This window comes from Manis pentadactyla, chromosome 4, assembly GCF_030020395.1.
Source record: "Manis pentadactyla isolate mManPen7 chromosome 4, mManPen7.hap1, whole genome shotgun sequence".
In the NCBI taxonomy this organism is placed as follows: domain Eukaryota; kingdom Metazoa; phylum Chordata; class Mammalia; order Pholidota; family Manidae; genus Manis; species Manis pentadactyla.
Genome location: NC_080022.1, coordinates 174,586,748 through 174,606,311, shown reverse-complemented (window position 1 = coordinate 174,606,311; position 19,564 = coordinate 174,586,748). Strand labels below are relative to the sequence as shown.

The 19,564-nt window shown below is 41.0% G+C and overlaps 2 protein-coding genes across 6 annotated transcripts; both read right to left on the bottom strand.

The window, feature by feature from the left end:
* Positions 1-876: 876 nt before the first annotated feature.
* Positions 877-3,240, bottom strand: LOC118919667 (leucine-rich repeat-containing protein 37B). Its single transcript, XM_057499533.1, is given in 3 exon segments — positions 877-2,059; positions 2,311-2,767; positions 2,815-3,240. Coding segments are annotated over 3 exon segments (1,071 nt in total). The 3' UTR covers positions 877-1,871.
* LOC118919709 (RAD52 motif-containing protein 1) lies at positions 877-19,047 on the bottom strand. Of its 5 annotated transcripts, none has more exons than XM_036899891.2 (7): positions 18,894-19,045; positions 18,351-18,530; positions 15,827-15,949; positions 15,307-15,475; positions 14,255-14,353; positions 5,468-5,553; positions 877-3,722 (listed from the first exon to the last, which is right to left on the bottom strand). In XM_036899891.2, the coding sequence occupies exons 1-7, from the start codon at positions 18,987-18,989 to the stop codon at positions 3,612-3,614; spliced, it is 864 nt and encodes a 287-aa protein (XP_036755786.2). In that variant the 5' UTR covers positions 18,990-19,045; the 3' UTR covers positions 877-3,611. The 5 variants fall into 5 exon arrangements, 2 of the variants coding, with proteins under 2 accessions (XP_036755786.2, XP_036755785.2); XM_036899890.2 differs by lacking the exon at positions 877-3,722 and adding an exon at positions 4,935-5,321 and having other exon boundaries at positions 18,894-19,047; XR_005027615.2 differs by lacking the exon at positions 15,307-15,475.
* Between the last annotated feature and the right edge of the window lie 517 nt (positions 19,048-19,564).

Genomic DNA, 19,564 nt, shown 5'->3' with positions numbered 1-19,564 from the left:
CTGACTTAACTAAAAGTAATTTATTAATGACTTTCTTTCCAGAAAGAATGGAGGAACCTTTGCATCTTTTACAGATTGCACTGTATTATCACTTGGAATCATGCAGCCAGGGATCTGTGTTGGACAAGGACAGAAGTGGGTAGGTTTGGAGCTGGGCTGAACTGGAGGGAGCAGAGCAGCACGCACCTGACCCTCAGTGGGGTCAGGAGAGCCCAGGGCAGTACAGGTGAATGGGGAAGTGGCTCCACCAATACGTTTCTCTGAAAGAAGGCCTGCAGAGGGCAGTCTTAGGCAATTACTGCCTTTACCCTATTCCTCCAACACCTCCCTGCAAGCTAGCTATTCAAGAGCTGGGATTTTTTAAAAGAAAGAAAGGAAAAACCAATGTGAATCTTCCACTAGCTCATGAGGGTGAAAAACCCCCTACTACCAAGCTAGGGCACATGCACTGCACGGGTTTGAAGCCTGGGAAAACAGGCCTTGGCCCCCAGCGGAGCCAGGCTCAAAGATCCCAATATCCTGGCAACAACAAAGACCCCATGAGAGGGGCCAGACATGGGTGATCCTCTGCAGGCAGGACGACAGCAGGTCGTAAATAACTGGTACATGATGAACCAGGGGAGAGAGAGCCCTAGAATAAACTGTTATTTGATTTAATAATACTCCTTGAGGATGGTTTGGTTGCCAGTTTCCAGGGACTGATGACACTGGGGAAATGAGGGAGGAAAACCTCATTTGTCCTTCTTCGCCCGCATTACCTCCGTGGAAGGAGTGGCTGCCACCGGGTATTCTGGCCTCAGCCCTGCTTTTTGTGCCTACGGCACTTGTTATCTGTATATAAATATTTTAATAATTATACTCTTCTTACCAGATGGCTAGAATTGGTTATGCATTTATTCATTTTAATAAGAGAAAAGTATTTTACAAGCAATGCTGAGAAGCCAATATTAGAAAATAAAAGTCGTAGGTGGCCCAGAGTGGGCTGGGGCTCACTCTCCACCCCAAGCTCTTCAGCAGCCAACCCTCAAGTCAGAACCTTGTCTGTTGGGGCTTCACCAAGCTCCCTGGGACGAGAATGCCAAGGCTTTTACTCTTGAAAGGAATTATTAAACTTTCTGTTATTTCTTCATCTTAGATAAGAATTTTAAATTATCCCTAATCTTTTACCCTCCATTCTTGTTGAAAATCTCCTCCTCATCAGAAGAATCCTTGTTATGTAGCATCTATGCCATGTTTTTCTTGCAAGTGGCATTGAGAGGTCTATAAATGCTGAGCAGGACGGGGATCCAGAGGTGAACCTGGAGGCTGAGCTGGGTGTTCCTGCTGCATTGGAAAAGGTTCCATCTCCCCGGAAAAAGGCTCTGGAGGCTCAGCTGGTTGCTCCTGCAGGACTGCAGGTGGTTCTACCTCCCCTGGAGAATAAGCTGGGGTCTCCTGCTGGGTTGGAGATTCTGTCTCACTAAGGGGCCCTGGAGGCTGAGCTGAGGCCTCCTCCTGGGCTGGAGGTTCAGCTTCCCCATTAGGCTTGGAAGGCTGAACTGGTGGTTCCTGTTCACTTGGAGAAGGCTCAGCCTCTGCAAGGGGCTCTGGAGGCTAGGCTGAGGTCTCTCGCTGAGTTGGAGACTGTCTGCCTCCTCAGGAGGCGGGGCCTCCTGCGGGATGTTGGAGATTCAACAGCAGGCTCTGGAGTTACGGTAAGCTCTGCATCCACAGGGTGAAATATAACACTGGGCAAGTCTGAATGAGCTCAATGCCAATCCACAGGTCCAGCTCCCAGCTCATCACTCGCTGGAATTGGAGTTATGTCCTCATCTGGGAACTCTGGAGCTTGAGTTGGGGCTGCAAACTGAACTGGGAAAGGTTCAACTTCCTCAGGGGGCTGTTGCAGGCTGAGCGGGGACCTCCTGCTGGATTGGAGGAGGCTCGGTCTCTTCAGGGCTCTCTAGAGGCTGAGCCAGGGCCTCTTGCTGGGCTAGAGAAAGGTCAACCTCATCAGTGACCTCTGGAGATAGGGTAACTACCAGCTCCACAGGTTGCACGGTGACAGGGTGCAAGTTGGCTGCCGAGCTTCATTTTGACTTGGAGATGGAATGTTTACCTCATGTTGAGCTAATGGTGGAGCTGCAGCCTCCTTAGGTGACTCTGGAGGCTGAGCTGGGGCTTCCTCCAGGTCTGGAGGCTCAGCCTCCTCAGCAGTGTTTGAAGGCTCAGCTAGGGCCTCCTGTGGGTTTGCAGAACCTTCCTTAGGGGACTCGGGAGGGTGAGATGAAGCCTCCTGCTGACGTGGGGGGGATCTGTCTCTTCAGGGGCTCCGGATGCCAATCCTGGGAATCCACCTGGATGAAGATTCAGCCTCCTCAATTTTCTGTCCATGATGAGTGGGGACACTTTTCTTGGAGAAAGGTTCAACCTCCTCAGGGGCCTCTGGAGGTTGATGTGGGCCCCCCAGAAATTCTATAGGTAGCTTCTCCTCAGGATAGAAGATACCCATATTGGGAAATAAATAATCATCCTGCAACTGTTGTTCTAGACATTTTCTTGCAAATTGGCTTGGAGTTCCAGTAAGAACTTTGGTAAGCTACCAACGCTGAGCTGGATCTTTCTTCAGGTTTGGAAGTGAAAAAGTAAACCTTGCTGGTTTTGAACTATGACTACCTAGAGGTGAAACAAGTATTTCAAATGACTGATCTTCGGCCTGATCTACACTTAGTTTTAGACTTAGTTTTGATTCAAGGAGGCAGACCTGGGACCTGATTCTGATCCCAACTTACCACCAGAACCACCTCTGGGAGACCCTGATGCTGGGTTAGCTCATCCTTCAGGTCCCAAAGCAGAATAGCAAACTGCTCTGGTCCTGGGCGCAGCTCTGCAGCTGAATCCGAGTCCAGGAAAGGACCCAGAGTATAGGTCAGTTCTTGATGTGGCCCCAGCATCTGGGCTGAAGCAGAGGGCCCCAGGCAATGCTGGGGGAGTAAGCGCATGGGGTGATTCAGGAGGGAGATTAGAGGAATGCAAAGACCAGGACTCAGTTGGTCCTGGGGGGTCAGAAGTCAGCTGCACAGGGTCCAGGGCCCACTCCAGAGGCTAAGCTACCTGGACCAGCAGCCACAATGGTTGCCACATAAGGAGAAGCCATGGGGCCCAGAAGCACAGCAAGGACAGGGCATGCAAAGGCTCCAGGGCGCAGCGGCCCAGGCCAGTAGGGCACCAGTGCAGCACCCTGAGCCAGAGCAGAACCATTACGACAGCTCCCTAACACTCATGCATCCTTAGCAACTGTGCACCCCTCCCCTGCCTACACCCCACCATTTATTTATGACACGTTTATTTACACCACCTTTATTAGGATAGTGCTGAGATAGGCTCTGCACCACCTGGGCAAGCCCTTTCCCAGGATCATGGGGGTCCAAGCCTCCCCTCACCTTGCAAAGCTACAAATACCTCCTGCCAGAACCCCCTTCCCACTCAGAGAGACAGGATTTAGGCTGCACTCTGGGTGGCCCTGGATTCTGGCAGCCCAGGGGTGGTGGTGGGGTGGTTAAGAGAGGGGTCAGGGTGGAGTAGGTTCCGAGCTTCCCAAGGAAGCCACCAAGTCTGGCATCCTGGGAAATTCAAAAGTGCTCTTCCAGTCCCAGCAGTCTGAACTCTTCCTTCTCAAGGCTGAAATCTGAGAGACATTCTTCCTCCCCTTGGCCATACTGCTTCCAAGAGAAGGAGCTCACCTGCAAAATGAGCACTGTTAGGGTGGTGGGGAGGGAAATATACTTTACAGTTCTTCTAAAATGTTGCCGTTTTCTCTAAACTCTCAATATCCATGTCTGATTATTAACTCCCCACTCTATTACATAAGGACTACTGCTGACTCAGTGATGACTCCACAATTTCTACAGGAAGGGCTCTGGGGTGAACAATTCATTCTGGGAAAGAGGGTCTGGAACCTCTCTCAGTGGCTAGTGAGTAGCCGTCTACACTGGTGGGAAACCCTCCCCATCCCACCGTGGCTCACCACAGACATTCATCTATAAGCACTAACATCACTACTTTTCAGAGGTCTACCCTGTGTGCACACATGGATGTTAAAGTCAGAACGTTAAATGATTTTCTTGAAATAATGTAACCAGCACCCAGTTGCTTCCTTCACAGCCCTTTTTATTGTATTTCAGTCCTTGTTTGTTGTCTGGTACAACTTCTAGCATGTAAACCTGAGAGGAGGGGTCTCATCTTACTCCCAGTGTCCAGTACATAGTAATGGTTTTTAAATGGAATTGATTCCAAACTGGAAATGAATCTGTTCATTCATTTAGAAATGAATCTGTTGTTACAATCAAGTTTCTGAAATCTTTAGCTTCAATACTGAATCCCCTTCTCACAAGAAGCTAGACTTTTTAAAGCCCAAACTTGGATAAGTTTGAAGATTCCTTGACTGGTTTAAGTTGAATTTAGAAAAGTACTTTGCATAGAAAAAACTTCAAAGACCCTTTTCAGAACATAACCACCTTTTCTTTCTCTACTTTGTACCCTTCAAAACAAACTTCTCAACTTTGGCATGAGTTAAATACAGTTGACCCTTGAATAATGCAAGGATTGGGGTACTGACCCTCATGCAATAGCAAATCAGTATACAACTTTTGACTCCCCCAAAACTTAACTGCTAATAACCTACTGTTGACCATACCAATAACATAGTCAATTAACAAATACTTTGTAGGTTATGTGTATTATATACTGTATTCTTACAATAAAATAAAGTAATAGTTTCAAATTATAGCAAATCTCCAAAAACTTTTTCTAATATATTTATGGGAGAAAAATCCAAGTATAAGTGGACCCTGGCAGTTCAAACCAGTGCAGTTCAATGGTCACATGTAATCAGAAATCTAGCCCCAAGTTAAGCTCTCAATGACATGAAACATAATTTTTGGCCCTTTTTCTAAAACATCCTATGTGTAACACATTAGTATTTTGTTTTAGAAATTACTTTGGCAACTTAATCCTTAATTCAGGGCATCCATATAATTAATTTACAGAAAGGGTTTTCAGCAACATATTTCATACAAGATATACAGGAGATGCTGAGATCTGGGTTATATACTTTATATGAAAAGTAGTTTCCAAATGCTGTACCATAATCACACTTCATGTTATAGTTACTTTATTCCCAAACCCCTGGGATCCTGATGGAGGGAAGTCCTAAAGGCCGGTGTCCCCTCAAGTGTCCACAACTGTAGCAGTGCCCTGATGGTCCTCAATCCTGCTCTCCAAGTTTTAAATAAGGAGTCAGAGCCAAGGGCCAGGACTTCAGGAAAAGCCCCAGGAATTCCCTGCAATCAAAAGCAGTTGCGAAGTTTCACATTTTCCAAACAGTAATAGAGTTGACCATACATGCCAAATTTCCCCAAATTCTGCTGTTTGTTTTGAATTGTGGCTACACGGCCTATATAACACTCAAATGTTTATCTCTACATACCTGAATTAAATCCTGCAGGTCCTCTGCGATTCTGACATCTGTGATCTCCTCACAGGATCTATATTCCACAGCTATTTTACCACTTTCTGAAATAAAGTTAACAAGGATCAATTCAGAATCTTTCTTATTCTAAAACTTCCTGTATACAATGGTAGTACCCAATACTTAGACATTCTTTTAATTTTCAAAAGCAAAAAATAAGGGCATTTTCCTAGAAGTAACCTCATCTCACACTTCAGTTTTTGTTATAACTATTTGTGGAAAAATATGTACAAAGTATCAACTGTTTCAAAAAATTTTATGATTCCTTAGAGAATCTAAAGAATAATGACATAGGATGTAAAAAGTGTGGAAACAAAAATGTTCAGTCACAGTATGATTAAATAGTAAGGTATTAGGTGAGGGTCAAAGGGAGTTCAAACCTAGAGTAGAGACCCTCGGACTATAGCAGACATGTCATATTACAAGCAAGGCAAGTATCTACTCCCTGGGAACCAAAATTCCACCAGATACAATGAACAAAGCTTTGGAGAGAGAGAACATTTGACACTTAATTGGCAGAAACTGGCCCATGTACTTTATTGAAATACAACTTTCCGTGAGGCAAACTAGAGCCACAGGCTTTTTGATCTAAGGAGTTTTAAGTGTGTACAAGGATACCTAATTAGGGAGAGGTAAACAATTCAAACATTTAGTTTGGTTCTTAAAGGTTGTTACTCAGAGTTGACAGCTGATGGAGATTCTACCGGATGACCAGGTAAGTCAACCTTCACTACAAGGGCTGCCCAGGCTGGAAGGCTAAGAGCAATCCCAGGTGAACTCTTAAAAGCAGGTAAGGTATCTGATGAGTATGCTAGGACTTCTTAGTCTCTGATTCCAAAAACATAATCTAATAAATTCTCCAACAGGATAACAATGATATTTATAATGGCATACTTTGTCTGCTTACCATGTGCCAGGCATATTTCTTTTTATAGTTGATATACAATACTGGTTTCAAGTATATTAACATAGTGGTGCAACAGTTACACTATTAAATCCTCACCCCCAACTAGCGCAGTTACGATCTGTCAACATAGAAAGATGTTACAGAACCATTGGCTATACTGTCCATGCTTACTACCCTCCTTGACCAACTTACATTATGATTTGAGATTTTTGTGCACCTTTATCCCCATCACCCTCCCCTCCCACCCCCCCTCAACCACCCCCCATGGTAACCACCAGTCACTTCTCAGTGTCTATGAGTCTACTGCTCTTTGGTTAATGCTGTTCTGTTTCGTTTTTAGATTCCACAAAAAAGTGAATTATATGATATTTGTCTTTCTCCACCTGGCTTATTTAATAGCATATCCTCTAGGTCCATCCATGTTGTAACAAGTAGCAGAATTTCTTTTTTACAGCTGAAAAATATTTCATTGTGTACATGTACCACCTCTTCTTTATTTATTCATCTATTGACAGGACACTTTGGTTGCTTCCATATCTTGGCTATAGTAAATAACGTGGCAATAAACACAGGAGTGCATATATGTGCATATATCTTTTTGAATCAGGGAGTTTGTTTCCTTTGGGTAAATTCCTAGAAGTGGAATTACTGGGTTATATGATATTTCTATTTTTAGTGTTTTGAGGAACCTCCATACTGCTTTCCACATTGACTGCACCAATTTACATGCCCACCAACAGTGTAGAGGGGGTCCCTTTTCTCCCCATCCTCACCAACAATTATTTCTTATTTTTTGGATGGCAGCCATTCTAACTGGTGTGAGGTGGTATCTCATTGTGTTGTGGTTTTTATTTGCATTTCCCTGATGATAAGTGATATGGAGCATCTTTTCATGTGCCTGTTGGTCATCTGTATTTCTTCCTTAGAAAAATGTCTGTTCAGGTCCCCTGCCCATTTTTCAACTGGGCTACTTAGTTTTTTGTTTGTTTGTTTGTTGTTTTTGGTATTAATTTGTATGAGTTCTTTATATATTTTGGATGTTAACCCTTCATCAGATAAATCATTTATGAATATATTCTCCCAGACTGTAGGTTGCCTTTTTGTTCTATTGCTGGTGTCCTTTGTTGTACAGCTTTTTAGTTTGATGTAGTCACACTTGTTCATTTTTTATTAAGGTACCATTGAAATACACTCTTATGAAGGTTTCACAAGAAAAACAATGTGGTTATTACATTCACCCTTATTATTGAGTTGACCCCTATACCCCATTGCAGTCACTGTTCATCAGTGTAGTAAGATGCCAGAGTCCCTATTTGTCTTCTCTGAGCTACACCATCATCCCCGTGACCCCCCACACACCATGTGCACGAATCATGATACCGCACCATCCCTTTCTCCCTCCCTTTCCACCTGCCCTCTCCCACCTCTCCCCTTTGGTAACCACTAGTCCCTTCTTGGAGTCTGTGAGTCTACTGCTTTTTTGTTCCTTCAATTTTGCTTCATTGTTATACTCCACAAATGAGGGAAATCATTTGGTATTTGTCTTTCTCTGCCTGACTTATTTCACTAAGCATAATACCTTCTAGCTCCATCCATGTTGTTGCAAATGGTACAATTTGTTTCTTTCTAATAACTGAATAGTATTCCATTGTGTATATGTGCATCTTCTTTATTCATTCATCTACTGATGGACACTTAGGTTGCTTCCGTATCTTGGCTATTGTAAATAGTGCTGCAATAAACATAGTGGTGCATATGTCTTTTTGAATCTGAGTTGTTTTCTTTGGGTAAATTCCTAGGAGTGGAATTCCCTGGTCAAATGGTATTTCTATTTTGAGTTTTTTGAGGAAGCTCCATATTGCTTTCCATAATGGTTGAACTAGTTTACATTCCCACCAGCAGTATAGGAGGATTCCCCTTTTTCTGCATCAACAGCATTTGTTGTTCCTAGTCTTTTCTATGTTGGCCATCCTAACTGGTGTGAGATGATATCCCATTGTGGTTTTAATTTGCATTTCCCTGATAATTAACGATGTGGAGCATCTTTTCATATGCCTGTTGGCCATCTGAATTTCTTCTTTGGAGAAGTGTCTGTTCATATCCTCCACCCATTTTTTAGTAGGGTAATTTGCTTTTTGGGTGTTGAGACATGTGAGTTCTTTATATATTTTGGATGTTAACCCCTTGTTGGATATGTCGTTTACAAATATATTCTCCCATACTGTAGGATGCCTTTTTGTTCTGCTGATGGTGTCCTTTGCTGTACAAAAGACTTTTGGCTTGATGTAGTGCCATTTGTTCATTTTTTATTTTGTTTCCCTTGCCCAAGGAGATGCGTTCAGGAAAAAGTTGCTCATGTTTATATTCAAGAGATTTTTGCCTATGTTTTCTCCTAAGAGTTTTATGGTTTCATGACTTACATTCAGGTCTTTGATCTATTCCAACTTTACTTTTGTGTACAGGGTTAGACAATAATCCAGTTTCATTCTCTTACATGTAGCTGTCCAGTTTTGCCAACCCCAGTTGTTGAAGAGGCTGTCCTTTTCCCATTGTATATCCATGGCTCCTTTATCATATATTAATTGACCATATATGCTTGGGTTTATATCAGGGCTCTCTATTCTGTTCCATTGGTCTATGGATCTGTTCTTGTGCCAGTTCCAAATTGTCTTGATTACCATGGCTTTGTAGTAGAGCTTGAAGTTGGGGAGCGTAACCCCCCTGCTTTATTCTTCCTTCTCAGGATTGCTTTGGCTGTTCGGGGTCTTTTGTGGTTCCATGTGAATTTTAGAACTATTTGCTCTATTTTGATAGGGACTGCATTGAGTCTGTAGATTGCTTTAGGCAGGATGGCCATTTTGACAATATTAATTCTTCCTATCCATGAGCATGGGATGTGTTTCCATTTACTGGAATCTTCTTTAATTTCTTTCATGAGTGTCTTGTAGTTTTCAGAGTATAGGTCTTTCGCTTCCTTACTTAGGTTTATTCCTAGGTATTTTATTCTTTTTGATGCAATTGTGAATGGAATTGTTTTCCTTATTTCTCTTTATGATAGTTCATCATTAGTGTATAGGAATGCAACAGATTTCTGTGTATTAATTTTTGTGTCCTGCAACTTTGCTGAATTCAGATATTAGATCTAGTAGTTTTGGAGTGGATTCTTTAGGGTTTTTTATGTACAATATCATGTCATCTGCAAACAGGGCCAGTTTGACTTGTTCCTTGCCAATCTGGATGCCTTTTATTTCTTTGTGTTGTCTTATTGCCATGGCTAGGACCTCCAGAACTATGTTGAATAAAAGTGGGGAGAGTGGGCATCCTTGTCTTGTTCCCTATCTTAAAGGAAAAGTTTTCAGATTCTTACTGTTAAGTATGATTTTGGCTGTGGGTTTGTCATATATGTCCTTTATTATGTTGAGGTACTTGCCCTCAATACCCATTTTGAGAGTTTTTATCACGAATGGATGTTGAATTTTGTCGAATGCTTTTGCAGCATCTGTGGAGATGATCATGTGGTTTTTGTCCTTTTTGTTGATGTGGTGGATGATGTTGATGGATTTTCGAATGTTATATCATCCTTGCATTCCTGGCATAAATCCTACTTGATCGTGATGGATGATCTTTTTGATGTATTTTTGAATTTGATTTGCTAATATTTTGTTGAGTATTTTTGCATCTATGTTTATGAGGGATATTGGTCTGTAATTTTCTTTTTTTGTGGTGTCTTTGCCTGGCTTTGGTATTTGTGATGCTGGCCTCATAGAATGAGTTTGGGAGTATTCCCTCCTCTTCTGCTTTTTGGAAAACTTTAAAGAGGATGGAAATTAGGTCTTCACTAAATGTTTGATAAAATTCAGCACTGAAACCATCTAGTCCAGGCGTTTTGTTCTTCGGTAGTGTTTTGATTACCAATCGAATTTCCTTGCTGGCAATTGGTCTATTCAGATTTTCTTTCTTCCTGGCTCAGCCTTGGAATGTTCTATTTTTCTAGAAAGTGGTCCTTTTCTTCTAGGTTATCCAGTTTGTTAACATATAATTTTTCATAGTATTCTCTCATAATTCTCTGTGTTGTCAATAGTGATTTTTCCTTTTCTCATTTCTGATTGTTTATGGGTGTAGACTCTCTTTTTTTCTTGATAAGTCTGGCTAGGGGTTTATCTATTTTCTTTATTTTCTCGAAGAACCAGCTCCTGCTTTCATTGGTTCTTTCTATTGTTTTATTCTTCTTGATTTCATTTATTTCTGCTCTAATGTTTATTATGTCCCTCCTTCTACTGACTTTGGGCCTCTTTTGTTCTTTTTCTAGTTTCATTAACTGTGAGTTTAGACTGTTCATATGGGATTTTTCTTCTTTCCTGAGGTAGGCCTATATTGCAATATATTTCCCTCTTAGCATGGCCTTTGCTGCATCCAAAAGATTTTGCAGTGTTGAATTATTGTTGTCATTTGTCTCCATGTATTGCTTGATCTCTGTTTTTATTTGGTCATTGATCCATTGATTATTTAGGAGCATGTTATTAAGCCTCCATGTGTTTGTGGGCTTTTTCATTTTCTCTGTGTAATTTATTTCTGGTTTCATAGCTTTGTAGTCCGAGAAGCTGGTTGGTACAATTTCAATCTTTTCAAATTTTACTAAGGCTCTTTTTGTGGCCTAATATATGATCTATTCTTGAAAATATTCCGTGTTCACTTGAGAAGAATGTGTATCCTGTTGCTTTTGGATGGAGTGTTCTGTAGATGTCCATTAGGTCCATCTGTTCTAATACGTTGTTCAGTGTCTCTGTCTCCTTATTTATTTTCTGTCTGGTTGATCTGTCCTTTGGAGTGAGTGGTGTGTTGAAGTCTCCTAAAGTGAATGCACTGCACTCTATTTCCCCCTTTAATTGTTAGTATTTGTTTCACATATGTAGGTGATCCTGTGTTGGGTGCATAGATATTTATAATAGTTATATCCTCTTGTTGGGCTGCCCTCTTTATCATTATGTGATGGCCTTCTTTGTCTCTTGTTACCTTCTTTGTTTTGAAATCTATTTTGTCTCATACAGGTACTGCAACTCCTGCTTTTTTCTCCCTATTACTTGCATGAAATATCTTTTTCCATCCCTTTACTTTCAGTCTGTGTATATCTTTGAGTTTGAAGTTAAATCTCTTGTAGGCAGCATATAGGTGGGTCATTTTTTTATACATTCAGTGACTCTGTCTTTTGATTGGTGCATTCAGACCATTTACATTTAGGGTGATTATCAATAGGTCTATGTACTTATTGCCATTGCAGTCTTTAGATTCGTGGTTACCAAAGCTTCAAGGGTAATTCTCTTACTATCTAACAATATAATTATAACTGACTTGCTATGCTATTACAAACACAACCTAAACATTCTTTTTTTCCCCTTCTTTCTTCTTCCTCCCCCATTCTTTATATATTAGGTATCATATTCTGTACTCTTTTTCTATCCCTTGAATGACTTTGGAGGTAGCTGATTTGATTTTGCTTCTGCTTAGTAATTAATTGTTCTACTTTCTTTACTGTGGTTTTCTTTCACCTGGTGACAGCTATTCAGCCTTAGGAACACTTCCATCTATAGCAGTCCCTCCAAAATACACTGTAGAGGTGGTTTGTGGGAGGTAAATTCTCCCAGCTTTTGCTTTTCTGAAAATTGTTTAATCCCTCCTTCAAATTTAAATGATAACCTTGCCAGGTAGAGTATTTTTGGTTCAAGGCCCTTCTGCTTCATTGCATTCAATTGATGCCACTCCCTTCTGGCCTGTAAGGTTTCTGTTGAGAAGTCTGATGATAGCCTGATGGGTTTTCCTTTGTATGTGATCTTTTTTCTTTCTCTAGCTGCTTTTAAAAGTCTGTCCTTATCCTTGATCTTTGCCATTTTAATTATTATATATCTTGGTGTTGTCCTCCTTGGGTCCCTTGTGTTGGGAGTTCTGTGCACCTCCACGGCCTGAGAGACTATCTCCTTCCCAGATTGGGAAGTTTTCAGCAATTACCTCCTCAAAGACACTTTCTATCCCTTTTTCCCTCTTCTTCTCCTGGTACCCCTATAATACGAATATCGTTCCGTTTGGCCACACAGTTCTCTCAATATTCTTTCATTCTTAGAGATTCTTTTCTCTCTGTGCCTCAGCTTATTTGTATTCCTCTTCTCTAACTTCTATTCCATTTATCATCTCTACTACATCTAATCTGCTTTTAAATCCCTCCATTGTATGTTTCATTTCAGATATGGAATTTAATGATTGAATCTCTGCTCTAAATTTGTCCCTGAGGTCTTGAATATTTTTCTGTTCCTCCATGAGCATGTTTATGATTTTTATTTTGAACTCTCTTTCAGGAAGATTGGTGAGTTCAGTTTCCCTTCATCCTTTTTCTGGTGTTTGTGAAATTTTGGCTTGAATCTGGTTCCTTTGACATTTCATATTTGTATGTGGCGCCCTCTAGTGCCCAGAAGCTCTAGTCTCTGGAGCTGCTCAGTCCCTGGAGCGATGTCAGGGGTCGCAGGGAAGTGGTGCTGGTGCCGTTTTGTGAAGGTTGCTGTGTTCTCCAGTTGTATGCAGTCTGGCGCAGCCTTCTTTCCTGTTGCCCTTTTAGGATTGGTTGTATTAACTATATTTTCATATCATATGTGGTTTTTGGAGCAGTTCTCTGTCTCATCTCTCATGCCATCTTTAATCCTTTCCCCACTTGTTCATTTTTTACTTTGTTTCCCTTGCCCAGGGAGATATGTCCAGAAAAAATTTGCTCATGGATACATTCAAGAGATATTTGCCTGTTTTGTTTGAAGAGTTTTATGGTTTCATGTCATAACATATTTAGGTCTTTAATCTACTTCAAGTTTACTTTTGTGTATGGGGTTAGAAAATAATCCAGTTTCATTATCTTCCATGTAGCTGTCCAGTTTCCCAACACCATTTATTGAAGAGACTTTTTCCCATCATATAGTCATGGCTCCTTTATGATATATTAATCAACCATATATGGGTGGGTTTATATCTGAGCTCTCCATTCTGTTTCATTGATATTATGGGTCTGTTCTTGGCCCAGTACCATATTGTTTTGATTACTGTAGCTTTGTAATATAGCTTGAAGTCAGGGAGCATAAACCCCCAGCTTTCTTCTTTCTCAAGATGGCTCTGGCTGTCTGGGGTCTTTAGAGGTTCCATATGAATTTTAAGATTATTTGCTCTAGTTCACTGAAAAATGTCATTGGTATTTTGATAGGGATTGCATCAAATCTGTAAATTGCTTTGGGCAGGATGGCTATTTTGACAATATTAATTCTTCCTATCTGTGAGCATGGGACAGAGTGTCTTCTTTTAGGCATATCTCTAAGATTTTACATTTATCATCTAATTTACTCTTATCATCTATCTCCTGTGATGTAAGCTGAATTACTAACCCTATTTTGCAGATAAAGAAATTGCAGCTTAGAGATGTTAAATACTGTCAAATCTCTGGCTATAAAACCTAAAATTGCATAAGAAACCTAAGGGACAGAGTTAGCACTCAAACCCAGTGTCCAAAGCTTATAATCACTATATTACTCTGGCAAAATTGAGAAAGAAGAACTGGATCAAATACTTACTTTCTGTGTGAACTGAGGCAAGTCATTCTACATGTATACAATGGGTGCAATAATATTTGCTGTCATTTTTCTCATAAATGCCACAAAGAAGAAATTTGAAACTGTTACTGTGAAAGCATTTGGCAACTAAAAGAATATGGAGTGCTTTAGACATTATTTTCATCCAATTAACTTCCCAAAATGAGTTTATTTGCTCACTGAAACTCAAGTACTTCAAGAAAAATAAAAAAGAAATCTTACCTAAAACCACAATCAACAGTTTCTGGAATGCATCTGACACAGCCTTCTGAATAGCAAGCTTCTGGATTGTCTTCCTTCTCATAAGCAATGATAAGGGCCCTAAATCCAACCCAAACAGATTTAAATGTCCATCTGAACAATAATTGATTTTTATGCTGTATGTTTAAAAGTAAAAATGTATCCATGATTCTTAGATCATTATCTTAGCGATTACAGGAAGGTACAACACAAAGGTATGGTTCAATGACTCTGCTGCAGGTATATCCTGGCAGGGCACATTTTTACTGCCCCAATCTATTTTGGGAGTTCTTGAAGTATTAGAAGGGAGATGCAAGCAAAGAACATGGCTCAATCCTCACATCACATAGATTTCAAATGGACAAGCAAAAACTACATTCCAATAGACCTGACGGTCCTGTGCATCAAAAGCTGATCACACAGTGAGAAAGGGTTTGGTGGTAGTGCAAGATGATCTGGTCTCTCCCTGAGCATCACCCCCAAGAGCTTACCCCACTTCATTTGCTAACAGCCCTACCTCTGCCTTAAAACCCTAAGCCTGAGTGCCATGGATTCTTGGAAGAAACTCAGTAGCAACTGGAATATCCTTTCTAGGTCCTTTCTATATTTAAATAGATAGCGAATATAGAACACCCTTTCTGTATTTGACTTTATTCTGTTAAAGCCATTTCATAGGAGGCAAAGGACTAAACATTTACACAAGAGTTTATTTAACTCTTTAGATGATGATTTTGCTGGGATAATTGAAGGCTCCAAGAGATCTGTATTTGAAGGACTATTTTAGCACAAGAAAATTCTTAACCAAAAATTATTTCCCCCCTTCAAAGCTTCTTGGCAGAAGTCAGCTCAAAATTATAAAGTTAAAGGTTCTGTCAGATATTGTCTAAGATAAAAACTCATATTGTAAGACAGGAAAACTCTTCCCAGGGCTTTAAGCTTAGCAAGGGGAAGATTTGATGATGTACTGAAGAGTTTTAGAAAGGAGAGAGAGACTCTCCCTGCCTGCCTCCCCACCCCACACTCTGGAAACAGACCTTCCTCCAGCTTATCCAAAGGCTCCTCAGCCACACCAACTCCAGGACTCCTGCACTCATAGAATGGCAATACCACCTCTAAAGCACAGAAGAACTTCAGGCTTTGCTTCTGCAGTGGTGCAACAGTATCTTCATTATCTGTTCCTTCAAGGTCAGAAAGATCCTGAAGCTGTTAGGATTTTGAATTAGAGACCTTCCCTGGGATCTCAATGTAGACTTCACAATGTTTTATTAGAAATAAAAACTAAATTCCAGCAATTCCAGCTAACAATTGAGGTGTCTTATGGCTTCAAAAATCAAGTAAGACTTTCAAATGAATTACTAGGTATAGACAATTTTTAGTATATACCATACAAATACTGGAGAGAATTATGGACACTGCCACCCATGTCATTGAGATTATTAATTCTAGGTGGCAGGCCAATACTCAGATACTTCTACTTAAAGGCCTCTCACATCTCCTCCCCACAATCCAGTTTTATTCTTCTCCAACTAGTCAAAGAAAATCTACATAGTTTACCTTGATGATCCTTTTTGACCATCCATTGAAACCAAAGTAGTAATTTGCCAATTCTTGGCATCGGGAGCTGTTTAGAGCAAGGGCCTGATGTTGAATTGCCTTGTGTCTGGCGCCCAGATGAACCTAGAGACATAAAGAAAGACCTAAAGATATCATAATGTGCCACAGAGACTTATTTTGGATACATCTAAGATCTATCGTACCAATTTTATAGTGTGGATACATTTTAAATAGGATACAACATTTTAAGTAATGAGTTCATTGTAAGTCCTAAATAAATGTTATTATTTTTAAGCCACAGTGCTTTTCTGCATCATTTCCAGGGCCCTGATTATTTGCAAGGTTTTTCTGATCTCTGGTGGTGAGTGGTGATGAGAGCAATGAAAGAAACCTGCAGAAGCAAATTATAGGTTGTGAGTAAGCAAAGGAAGTAAATTGTTTTAGTCACCTCATCCTGTAGCTCCTGCCTGTGAATATGGCCAGAACAGATTAAGATGGACCTGCCACTGAGGTAGGACCTTAATCTATAGCCAGTCACTTCCCAAATTACTAAGAGGGGTTAGTATTACATACCTTTATGAATTTTATAAGCAACTAAAACAATTACGGGCTCATGTGCATTAAGAAGCTTCTTTGAGATTCCAAACATTTCCATTGTTTACTCTCTAAATAACTTTTATTACTGTGAATTTCTTAATCATCAGTTCTTTCTTAAATGTGTATTTCAATTTTAAACAGGGTACACTATATGAATATATTCATAAAAATTCAAATAATACAAATAAAGTCAAGGCATTATTAATCTGTTATTTATTTGTGCATCTTCCTATTATCACTAGTTTATAAGTTCCTTAAGTGCACGAAGAAACCATATCTTATTTTTTTCTCATTTCCAGAATCAAGCAGAGGTCTTGGCATACAGTAGGAGACTGATGATCTGTTGATTGAGTGAATGAATGAATAAATAAGAAAATGAAATTAGTTTCTCCCCCTGAAGCTGCCTGCTAGGAAGGAGAAATGAAGACTAATTTTTAAATGTTGAGTGCTGCTGGGAGACAGCCTGCAGGGTGAGCCACAGGGGAGTTATTCTGGACAACTAGGAAGCTTAAGAGCTCTGAGCCTCTGGGTAGTAAGGACAGTTGGCACCTTGGATAACCTTGCCACAGTTCTTGCTGACAACCATTTTCTTTCATGCTACTGAAAACAAAACAAACAAAACACCTCCCTCAGATGCCTTAGGTCTTTGCCTTTATTTCTCTTTTCTGTATTTATAAAAGGCAAAAAAGACAGGAACTCTGTATACTTGCCAAAGTGTAGAAGAACACATAAACTAGGTAACAATTTCTAGGGAGTGGGGTGGGTAGATAGTAACCCAAAGCTCTGTGTTAAGTAAATAAAGAAATCTAATATGAATGCCCTCTCAACTACATATTGAGTTGTAGAACATTTCCTTCATCATTCTATCAGTGATGGGCTTTATGCTGTGAAAATCTCAAAATCTAAACCTTATGAAATGGTCTTAATGTCCAATGAAAGAAAAAAAGCTCATTACTCATAACTGATACCAAGTGATTGTTTCATAATCTTTCCAATACCATCTATAATATCTGAGTGCCTATGTGAAACTGTCACAGGCTAGAAGCAAACAGATCATATTCTTCAAATTTAAGAATGTCTGACAGGCAATCATTGCAATCACAGGGAACAGAGCCAGGATTGAAGGGGTGTTCAACGGGGTACAGAAGTGGAGTCACATCTGAGGAAAGTTATCAAATTTGATCAAGGTTAAATCAATGAGGAAAGGAATATAGTAAGAATAGGCACCTAGGTCAGCAGCAAATAACCGGATCAAGAACAATCAGAGAAGGTTTATGAAAACATACAAGTATAAAGTGAAAGGTTTGGGAAATCTAAGCTTCACTCATTTATTTAAAGGAATTGAAATGGTCCTTGATAAAGGAATGGTGGTTGAATTGAGATGCATAATGAAATATAATTCTGGAGCTCTGGGAAAGTAAAATTGGATCTCATGTTAATATGGAATAAGGTTTCTACAATGCAATAAAGAACACTTTAACTGTTTTCTGGGCACTGAAGGCAGTTCTGAATAGGCAGGTTGAGAGTGATGATTATGACGATGAAGCCTCCTCTATGTTACAGCTGATGAAAGAGTTCGTCAAGCTCACACATTTTAAATCCACATAACAGTAAACATAAGCAAGAAATGTCTCGTGAAGATTTCTTAAGAGGTTAGCGTAAAATGACATGGGGCGTAACATCAGTATGTTCGGGTTTGACCTCTAGCTTCCAGTTATTGTCATGAACCTTAAGTAAGTTACTTAACCATCCTGAGTTCAAGTTTCGTCATCTAAAAAATAAGGGGGAGGGGGAGAACCAAAAGATCAGTGTAGCAATGCACCTAAAAGCATTCTGTAAACCAGAGTCCTGTACAAATGCGAGCCTATTAATTACTGAATTCAGCACTTCACCCCCGTAGAGCTAGGAATTCCATATTTGGACCCACCTTCACTGGAGATTTTTGAAAAAGCTGCTCCTGGTCACATGCCTTTTGGGCTCTGTGGGCATCCCTTGCCGAATAAAACTTGATGATGGCGTAGAAACCAGGACGGGCCACTGCAGCGTTTGGGAAGACTCGGACCGAATACAGAAGACCAAACTGGGAGAATACTGTGAACAGAGAATGCTGTGGGGGGGCCCCACGCTAAGTAAGTACATGGAATTTCACGCCCAGGAAACAAAACTGCCCGTTCCCCCATATTCCCCAGGTAATTGTGGAGAGGGTGCAACTCAAAACACTTATTTCATGAACAAGCTTTTTTTCCTCTGAAATCCTAGGATTCGAGAAGCATTAGAAGGCAACATGTGCTATTGAGAGTTTCCTCTCAAAAATTCGCCGGGGCCAGCTGACTGCTGAGGTTCCCTCCAGAACTGACTCCTCTCAGCGGAGACACTACACGGCGGGGAGGACTCCGGCGGGACTCCGGAAGTCCTGGTTACCGGAGGGGGCGGCCTTCCCCATCCCTCCCTCCGCCGTAGCCCGGCTCACATGCAAGGCCTCAGCCGTGGGTCCAGGGCTCAGCTCCCACACCAGTAAGGTTTTGTCATTCCCGGTGGGAACCGCAAAAGGTACCAACTCCGCCATGTTTCAGACACTGCACATCCGCGGCTAAGGCTCAGACTGCACTGCGCCTGCGCAAGGTGAGCCCGCGCTTTTGAAAAAGAGGACCATGAGCGGGGCGGGGCCACTGAGACCGCTCCCTCTCTCTCCCCGCCCACTCTAGGCGGGTCTCTGCCTCTCGTTTTCCTTCATGCAGCCCCACCGCCCCCAAAGTTAGCGTTTAGCACTTGTTTTGAGGTGCGTTTTTACGGTAGAGTCTAAAGGGTGAGCTGACAGGATCGGAGGATACGAACGTATATCTCTAGCAATCAGCTTCATCTTCACTTCCAAAGACTTAGGAGTACTAGCAATTAGTCCTCACCTTCTGAACTTTAAACATTTAAATTTCCCGATAGTGTGTGAGAAAAGACCAACAGAGATGGAATCCTTTGAGTGTGCTGTGTTTTAAATATGCAAATCAAAGTATCACTCATTAAACCATTAAGCGTTTAACACGAAATCCTTAAGAATTCCCTGATTTTCCTACGTGATTCTGTTGAACTGTGTTGTGTGTGTGTGTGTGTGTGTGTGTGTGTGTGTGTGCGCGCGCGCGCGCTTGT

Bases quoted from the DNA above. Each gene is read 5' to 3' on its own strand.
- LOC118919709 (XM_036899890.2), bottom strand. From the start codon at position 18,989: ATGGCGGAGTTGGTACCTTTTGCGGTTCCCACCGGGAATGACAAAACC. The intron at 15,950-18,350 runs GTGGGTCCAAAT...TTATGTCTCTAG, and splicing joins TTCAAAAATCTCCAGTGAAG to GTTCATCTGGGCGCCAGACA. The intron at 5,554-14,254 runs GTAAGATTTCTT...ACTTTATTTCAG, and splicing joins ACTGTTGATTGTGGTTTTAG to AAAGTGGTAAAATAGCTGTG.